Here is a 9,825-nt window from a genome sequence, read left to right on the forward strand (position 1 = left end):
GACAGTGCAAAGCTTGAAAAGTATTTAAGATCTGCTGGAATTCGTGATTCCTGCGAATTGTATTGTTTCTTAAATTGGGAAAATCCTTGTTGGACCGTTTCTGGGAATATCTCTGGGATTGGTCCAAAGAAGTCCCACCATTGCAAAAACCAATTGGGAAAATTGTAAATTGTGTTGGTCTTGAAATATATCAGCCATGAATGCTTGAAGCGGGTATTTTGGTGCCAAAACACCTTAGTCCAAGCATCAACGTAATCCCAATAGGTATAACCTACCGGATCAAATGGAACTGAAAATCTCTTTCCTTTGTTCAAGTCCGAACCAAAGTGTCTTGGTTGAAGAACTTTTAGTATTTGGATGGTTGAGTGGGTGTTTAAGGTTTGGTCTTTTGGATCTTTGAAATGTTTGATAGATACTGAGTTTGAATCTACCAAAATCAATTCATAAAAAGTTCTTGTCTTCAGGATGGTGGTTGGTTTGTAGTGAAATCCTGGTGGGAAAGCCTTGGCCGTCGCCTTGAAGGGATTTTTGTCCCAAAATTCAGGTTCCATCTGCAAAACAGTTAACAATTTATTTTTATAAATATAATTGTTAGTTTGTTTGGTAGGTGGTGTTTGAGCTTTGGCTAAAGGTAGTTTTCCTTTAGTATTGGTGGCTATTTTGGTCATTGACGCATTTTGGATCATTGTTTGTAAATTTGATTCAGATTCATCATCAGATTCTGAGGCAATGTCTGCCCAAGATTTTTTGATTATTTTTGGAAATTTGGTCAGACCCATGTCTTGAAGGGCCTGAAGGGTTTCAATTGGCCAAGCATAGTCGGCCGATGTTTGTTTGGCGGTTGCCGGTTTGGGAGATTCCTGAGTGGATGGCTCAGGTTTGATTGAGGCAATCTGGGTTGATGACCCTTCTAAATTGGTTTTCTGGGTAGATGACCCAGCCTGGGTTGGTGACCCAGAAGAGGTAGATGATTTCTTCATGGTTGGTTCTGGAAGAGCCAGCCTGGCTCCTTTGCCTGTACTCCTTCCTCCCCGTAGGGAGATTCCCGATGCCTTAGGAGGCATTACCACTTTTCTGTAAGAATTCACGGGTAAGGTAGTCAGGTAGTGAATTTGAGGTGCCCTTGATGTATTCTATGTCAAAATCAAAGACACTTAAAATTGCTTGCCATCGTGCAAAAATTTGTTTTGAGGCAAGGTTTTTAACATCTTTTTGTAAAATATCTTTGGCTGATTTACAATCAACCCTGATTAAAAATTTTTGGTTTAATAAATCCGATTGAAATTTGGAAATGCACAAAACAATTGCTAAAACTTCTTTTTTAACAGTTGAATATTTTAATTGTGCAGGATTCCAATGTTTTGATGTATATGCAATGACATGATCTTGGCCATGGACTCTTTGTTTGAGGATGCCACCATAACCTATGTCTGAAGCATCAGTTTCGACAATTTTAAATGCCTGTGGAATAGGAAGATACAGACATTTAATGGATTGGACTTTGACTTTGATTTCTTTAACCGTTTGTGTATGGAGGTCAGACCAAGGAGGCGGATTTTTCTTCAGCCTATCATGTAATGGCTTGACAATATTATTTAAATAGGGGACAAATTCTCCTACGTAATTTAGACAACCTAGAAATCTTTGTAACTGGGTTTTGTCTAAGATTTGGTTGGGGAATTTGCTAGCAAACTCTATTGACCTTTCGATTGGAATGATTGTACCTTGATATATATTGTGACCAAGGAATCGAATTCGAGTTTGGAAAAGATTGATTTTTGATTTGGAGACTGCCAAACCATTTTGTTTGATGATATGTATGAAGGTTTGGAGATGTTTGAAATGTTGGTCAATGTTTTGGGAAAAGATTAAAACATCATCTATGTAGACAATGACAAATTTTGAATAGGGATTAAAAATATCGTTCATAATTTTTTGAAATTCTGAAGGGGCATTCTTCAGTCCGAATGGCATCACGTTCCATTCATATTGCCCGAAAGGTACAGTAAACGTTGTTTTGTACCTATCTGATTCTTGGATTTGGATTTGCCAAAATCCAGATTTCATATCAAATTTTGAAAATATCTTTGCAGAATTTAATCTGTTAAGCAAATCTTTTTTGTTTGGAATAGGATATCTAATCCATTGTAATGCTTGATTTAATGGTTTGTAATTTATGACTAAGCGGGGTGTTCCACGCTCAATCTCAGATTGTTTGTTAACATAAAAAGCCGCACAAGACCATGGGCTTTTGCTTTTCCGGATTAGGCCTTTATCAAGCAAATCCTCGATTTCCTTTTGACAGTATTGAAGAAGTTCTTCATTCATTTGGATTGGTCTGGCTTTTGTGGGAATTTGTTTTTCCCTAAAGTCTTTCTCATAAGGGAGATCGACAATATGTTTCTTTCTGTCCCAAAATGCATGTGGCAATTCAGAACAAACGGTCAATTCAATATGATTTAATAAAGATTGAATTCTTTCTTTTAATCTGTATTAAATCATATTGTCGATCTTTATTAAATCATATTGAATCGACCGTTTGTTCTGAATTGCCACATGCATTTTGGGACAGAAAGAAACATATTGTCGATCTCCCTTATGAGAAAGACTTTAGGGAAAAACAAATTCCCACAAAAGCCAGACCAATCCAAATGAATGAAGAACTTCTTCAATACTGTCAAAAGGAAATCGAGGATTTGCTTGATAAAGGCCTAATCCGGAAAAGCAAAAGCCCATGGTCTTGTGCGGCTTTTTATGTTAACAAACAATCTGAGATTGAGCGTGGAACACCCCGCTTAGTCATAAATTACAAACCATTAAATCAAGCATTACAATGGATTAGATATCCTATTCCAAACAAAAAAGATTTGCTTAACAGATTAAATTCTGCAAAGATATTTTCAAAATTTGATATGAAATCTGGATTTTGGCAAATCCAAATCCAAGAATCAGATAGGTACAAAACAACGTTTACTGTACCTTTCGGGCAATATGAATGGAACGTGATGCCATTCGGACTGAAGAATGCCCCTTCAGAATTTCAAAAAATTATGAACGATATTTTTAATCCCTATTCAAAATTTGTCATTGTCTACATAGATGATGTTTTAATCTTTTCCCAAAACATTGACCAACATTTCAAACATCTCCAAACCTTCATACATATCATCAAACAAAATGGTTTGGCAGTCTCCAAATCAAAAATCAATCTTTTCCAAACTCGAATTCGATTCCTTGGTCACAATATATATCAAGGTACAATCATTCCAATCGAAAGGTCAATAGAGTTTGCTAGCAAATTCCCCAACCAAATCTTAGACAAAACCCAGTTACAAAGATTTCTAGGTTGTCTAAATTACGTAGGAGAATTTGTCCCCTATTTAAATAATATTGTCAAGCCATTACATGATAGGCTGAAGAAAAATCCGCCTCCTTGGTCTGACCTCCATACACAAACGGTTAAAGAAATCAAAGTCAAAGTCCAATCCATTAAATGTCTGTATCTTCCTATTCCACAGGCATTTAAAATTGTCGAAACTGATGCTTCAGACATAGGTTATGGTGGCATCCTCAAACAAAGAGTCCATGGCCAAGATCATGTCATTGCATATACATCAAAACATTGGAATCCTGCACAATTAAAATATTCAACTGTTAAAAAAGAAGTTTTAGCAATTGTTTTGTGCATTTCCAAATTTCAATCGGATTTATTAAACCAAAAATTTTTAATCAGGGTTGATTGTAAATCAGCCAAAGATATTTTACAAAAAGATGTTAAAAACCTTGCCTCAAAACAAATTTTTGCACGATGGCAAGCAATTTTAAGTGTCTTTGATTTTGACATAGAATACATCAAGGGCACCTCAAATTCACTACCTGACTACCTTACCCGTGAATTCTTACAGAAAAGTGGTAATGCCTCCTAAGGCATCGGGAATCTCCCTACGGGGAGGAAGGAGTACAGGCAAAGGAGCCAGGCTGGCTCTTCCAGAACCAACCATGAAGAAATCATCTACCTCTTCTGGGTCACCAACCCAGGCTGGGTCATCTACCCAGAAAACCAATTTAGAAGGGTCATCAACCCAGATTGCCTCAATCAAACCTGAGCCATCCACTCAGGAATCTCCCAAACCGGCAACCGCCAAACAAACATCGGCCGACTATGCTTGGCCAATTGAAACCCTTCAGGCCCTTCAAGACATGGGTCTGACCAAATTTCCAAAAATAATCAAAAAATCTTGGGCAGACATTGCCTCAGAATCTGATGATGAATCTGAATCAAATTTACAAACAATGATCCAAAATGCGTCAATGACCAAAATAGCCACCAATACTAAAGGAAAACTACCTTTAGCCAAAGCTCAAACACCACCTACCAAACAAACTAACAATTATATTTATAAAAATAAATTGTTAACTGTTTTGCAGATGGAACCTGAATTTTGGGACAAAAATCCCTTCAAGGCGACGGCCAAGGCTTTCCCACCAGGATTTCACTACAAACCAACCACCATCCTGAAGACAAGAACTTTTTATGAATTGATTTTGGTAGATTCAAACTCAGTATCTATCAAACATTTCAAAGATCCAAAAGACCAAACCTTAAACACCCACTCAACCATCCAAATACTAAAAGTTCTTCAACCAAGACACTTTGGTTCGGACTTGAACAAAGGAAAGAGATTTTCAGTTCCATTTGATCCGGTAGGTTATACCTATTGGGATTACGTTGATGCTTGGACTAAGGTGTTTTGGCACCAAAATACCCGCTTCAAGCATTCATGGCTGATATATTTCAAGACCAACACAATTTACAATTTTCCCAATTGGTTTTTGCAATGGTGGGACTTCTTTGGACCAATCCCAGAGATATTCCCAGAAACGGTCCAACAAGGATTTTCCCAATTTAAGAAACAATACAATTCGCAGGAATCACGAATTCCAGCAGATCTTAAATACTTTTCAAGCTTTGCACTGTCATGGATATTCTCATGGCAATATCGTTACAGCAAGATTGAAAAGACAAACCAATATCCATCACTACAAAGACACGCATTTGTAAAATGGTGGACACAATTTGACTCATCCAAAGCGGATCCAGAACAAGTAAAACTATGGTTCAAATCCCATCCAGAATTCCTCAAAGCGGCTGATCCAGAGACTTCTGTGTTTTTGAACCAAAAGTCTCATCTGGCAGCATTTTTAGCAGGATCGACATCAAAGGAGGTCTTAGCTAAAAATCTGAAGGAAGTTCTACAAATGTTACAACAGGAAGAAGAAGCTTCATCCTCAAAGAAGGAAGAAACAAGTTCTGCTGAAGAAGACGAAGAAGATCCCTTTTACCAAAACGAAGATGATTGTTTTGGTATCTGTTTAGATTAAATTTAATTTCGGTCACAAAACCGTCTGTTTGTAATTAATGTGTAATTAATGATGGACAATACTACCTGTCCTGTAGCCATTAAAGTCCCGGTCAAAACTACTTGTCTTGTAACAAACAGTCAAATAGTCCCGGTCAAAACTACCGGCAACTACCGGTCTTAGATTTTTGGCTATATAAGGAGTCCTCAAGTATGTTGTGAGGCACCCTTTCATTTAGCCATTTTTTCAGGTTTCGGAAGAGAGGTGCTCTGAAACAAGATTTTTGTAAGCGCTTCTTTCTAGATTCAATAAATTTCTATTTTTCATCCTTCTCTCTTCTCCCTTCACCGATCCTGTGCGGCTCTGCCGCCGCTTCGGTTTCTTTGTTTATGAAAACCTGGGGTTTGTAAGCCGGTCTCCGGTGTGCCCTTGATATCTGTTTTCAAGTTTATATTTTCATTTCAATCATACTGCATTCTTACTTCCTATCTAAAATAACATAAAATTAAATATGAGCGATATTCATAAAAGATCTAAATTCAAAATCAAGATTTATATATTCATCATCACCTCAAAAGAACTTTTCCTATGATAATGAGTCTCACAAAAAATACTAAGAGACCTCATTATACAATTTGGACGCTTTGTTTCTTTATGATAATAAAATTTCTTTGATGTAATAAATAATAGATCTTACATAACATTATATTATACTTATGTAGATATTATTATTTTAAAATATATAACGTAATATATATCTTGATTTATTAATATAATGATATATCTTGATTTGAATTTTGTGATTTATAAATGTATGTGTCAATATTTGGTTATCGCCTACAGAATACTCGAGTTTAAAAAATAAAATAAAAATAAAAACCTCTATCGTGGGTTTGGCTCTTCAGGTATAGTTGCGTAATCAGGGAAGCATAAGCCTACATGTCAAACATAGGCAATGCATTGAAAAAGTACATAAATATGGGAGCATATGCATGCTTGTCAATTCCACCTTCGAAGTGTGAAACATCACGCAGTTATGGGAGGAAGACAATATAGGAAACACATTTGTGGTCCATTTTGGTAACAAGTTTGGTTTGGAGTAATGATCAATTTCCTATAGCTTGGTACTAGCACTAACAATCTTCTTCAATTCTTGGAATGCTTGTATGGTCTCTGAATCAAAGCCACCTGCAAACTGAATGTTTTGGTGGTTCATGACATGACCAAATTTAAATTAATGTTCCTTTTGTGAATATCTGAGGTAGTGCAAATGTGTAATCTACCTACCTGGTGTACTCTGAATGCGAACCTAACTCCTTGTACCAAGAGGTTATCTTCTTTTGAGGCTTCATTAGATTCCAACTCTTTGGTTACCCTTTTCATGAATTCCCTTGATAACTTCAATGAACTCAGCTTCATCTGCATGCAGCCAAATATACTAGGTTAATCAATTATTGTCATGTCATTAATTAATAGTTAACTACCTTGGTTCATGAATAACCAAAACTAAATTTCTTCATACACATTAGTTAACTAACCAATATATCCTATTTCTTTAAGTGCTTACTTTGTTTAGAGCAAAGCTTCTCTTACTTTCCAAGTGTACATGTCAGGTTGTTGTTCTTTTAAGAATAAAGGGTATTGTTCTCTAAGTAGAAGGGTATTAATTATCAATGTAAAGATTTTTATATCATAATCAGAAATAATTGTTGGTATGACTTTTAATAAATTTATCATACATTATGATTTGTAATTGGTTGATAATATAAAAGATGTTTATAGTGTTACTTTTTTTTATCTAGACCGCATGTATATTCTAGTGGAGGCAATCCTGTTGAAGTTGAGTAGAATCATTAAGGACGACAAAACTCTTCATTTAAGTATTTAACACGATTGTGTATTCAGGACTCAAATCTGAGACCTCTAAGCTGAAACAATCTCATATCAGTTGATCCTTGGTGGTGTTTATAGTTTACTCGGTTAGTGCATGTATTCAAGTTTTTATTACACAATTGCAAAAATAAGCCAAGTATTGCCTACCTGACCAATGAGGCCTGTGTCCAGCATCCACTCCCAAGGGATATGGAAACTCCTATATCTTATACTTGCACTCTCCCTTGTCCTCTCTGCACTGTTCACACTTCTCTCCAACCTGCACACTCAAAGTGGATCTTGGAATGACTCTAAAGCACTGAACAAACACACTAAGCTACTGAACATTCTAGTTTTGCACATGCTCGCCTGTCCTGGAGTGCTTGCATCTTTTTCAAAGCCTGGGCCAATGGCTCCTTTGGATTGTTCTCAAATGATGAGACTTCTGATTCAAGGCTCTTCAGATTTCGGTAGTTGCAAGAAGCTTCTCTGAGTGCATCTGTTTTTTGCTCTGGCCAGTGTGGAAAATGCTTTAGCACTGAACGTTCATCCACCAGTGATGATAGCTCCCCATCTAGCCATTTCACAAATGCTTCTACTTCTGAAATGTCTGCATATGTGGCTGATTCTACCTCTTTTATCAAGAAACTGATGAACTCCCTTTGTCTTTGAACTTCTGATTTTATCTGTTCCGTAAGTATAACATAGACACTGATATGACAACTTGACAAGACTATTTTTTTTTTATCCGTAAGAATCCAAGAGAGGGTTAGAAGATTACAGCAACTCATATACTCTGTTCAACTAACTGAGTTAGATCCCCTTCACACATGACAACACTATAATACCATGTATAAAATTAAAACAAATGTAACATAAAACACAAATACTTTATCAGAAGAGAAAATTGATGTTTTGAAAATAGGCATATATCTTTCTTAACATGAAATAATTTATAACTTATCTAATTATTGTGATATTCCCATCTCCATCTCAATTAATACCAAGGTTTCAAAAATAATGGTAAAATGTAGCTAAGAGTATTCAAATTTCAAAGTGTTTATGCTTATCTAATTATGATGAGATATTATGACACAACTACTATTTAGTGTTTATGCTTCCTTGAGTATCAAGATAGCATTGTGTGATATATGTAAATATTTATCAAAACTTGAAAAACAGGCAGACAGCAACTAAACTTACAGCTGACAGAAAAGTTGATCGATTTTCAATTTCCTCAATCATGTTTCTGGTGAATGCAGCTGCAGGAGTTCCATTGGTACTTATTTTGTTATCATTGTTGGCATCCTTTCTTGTGAGAGAACGATACAGTTCTATTACTTCTGGCACACGACGCACTGATTTCAATCCAACTAGTGATTTTGGTGGTGTTGGAGGAGGTGGTGGTGCTGTTCTTGGCAATGCCAATGGCTGCACTTTCATTCCTTTCTCAGTTTTGTGTGAAGGAAGAAGAGGGTTGGAAGAGGGTGCAGGTGGTGGTACTTTTACTGATCTGTCCTTAACTTTAGGTGTTTCTAGCAAATCTGAATTTGTATGCACTCTCTCATTTGGTGGACTCTTTTCAAGCATTGTTACCTTAACTGCTGCTTTATGCTGAAGGGTATCTGAATTATTACCATCCATGGCTTTCTGTATCTTCTTCCACAGCATGGATTTCCTCTCTATGTTATGTGCTTTGAGTGACATTATCTGTGACTTCAAACGTGCTACTTCTTGTCTGTGATTCTTGTTTTCTTTCTCTAGTGACACATTTCTTTCCATTTGGACTTTAAGATTTTTCTTGAGATGGGTGATCTCAGACTCATTCTCTAATGACATTTTCCCTCCTTCTTCCCTCCTTAGAAGGATGGTTATAGTGTGTGTTGTTATACAGAAAAACAAAGCAAAAGCAAACTGAGAAAATATGAAAAGGCAGAAAAATAGAAGACTGGAATTTATAACAGCAAGTACACTAATTATAAGCATGTTAGTGCTCCTTATAGAACTAAAGCATAACAGAAAAATAAAATAAAAATAAAAACACCACAAATCAGTGCTCTTAAAAACAGAAACATATCAGAAAACCTCACAATAACATCTTTTAAAGACTTGGCCTGCTTACCATTTATTCAGCAACTGAAAGCTAAGGCATTTTTCAACATTGTGATTATAGAATTGATATTTGTATGATTGAGTCGTTTTCTTTTCATATTTGGTTTTACTTTTGAAGTAAGGTTGGTATTTTTTATTTTTATTATTATATTGAAATAAGGTTGGTATGTTTAGGAGTAGGGGTTAATATGAAAGAAGCCAATGACCTTTTGGACATGCTGAGTAAATAAGTCTTAATAAGGATGCTTTGGACATTTCACAACTTCAATGCTCTATGCTATGAAGATTCATTATGATGCCTTTGTAGCAAATATTATCGTAGATGAGAGATTACTTCGGCTTTCTGGAAGTCACTAATATCTGATAACTGCCTTTAAAATGTTAAGTTAGGTACAACCTTAAATTCTTTTAGTCAAACTTACAAATTAATCTCTCTCTCTCTCTCTCTGTTACAATGTCATATGTTTAAGGGTTAGTGGA

The 9,825-nt window shown here is 35.9% G+C and overlaps 1 protein-coding gene across 3 annotated transcripts; it reads right to left on the bottom strand.

The window, feature by feature from the left end:
- Window positions 1-6,301: 6,301 nt before the first annotated feature.
- LOC100783149 (protein CHUP1, chloroplastic) lies at window positions 6,302-9,492 on the bottom strand. 3 transcript variants are annotated; one of them, XM_041006499.1, is made up of 6 exons: window positions 9,356-9,492; window positions 8,437-9,091; window positions 7,603-7,919; window positions 7,402-7,513; window positions 6,649-6,780; window positions 6,302-6,556 (listed from the first exon to the last, which is right to left on the bottom strand). In XM_041006499.1, the coding sequence occupies exons 2-6, from the start codon at window positions 9,070-9,072 to the stop codon at window positions 6,476-6,478; spliced, it is 1,278 nt and encodes a 425-aa protein (XP_040862433.1). In that variant the 5' UTR covers window positions 9,073-9,091; window positions 9,356-9,492; the 3' UTR covers window positions 6,302-6,475. The 3 variants fall into 3 exon arrangements, with proteins under 3 accessions (XP_040862433.1, XP_003539347.1, XP_006591236.1); XM_003539299.5 differs by having other exon boundaries at window positions 8,437-9,388; XM_006591173.4 differs by lacking the exon at window positions 9,356-9,492 and having other exon boundaries at window positions 6,302-6,549; window positions 8,437-9,347.
- Window positions 9,493-9,825: the final 333 nt, after the last annotated feature.

This window comes from Glycine max, chromosome 11 (genome assembly GCF_000004515.6).
Source record: "Glycine max cultivar Williams 82 chromosome 11, Glycine_max_v4.0, whole genome shotgun sequence".
NCBI classification, from domain to species: Eukaryota; Viridiplantae; Streptophyta; class Magnoliopsida; order Fabales; family Fabaceae; genus Glycine; species Glycine max.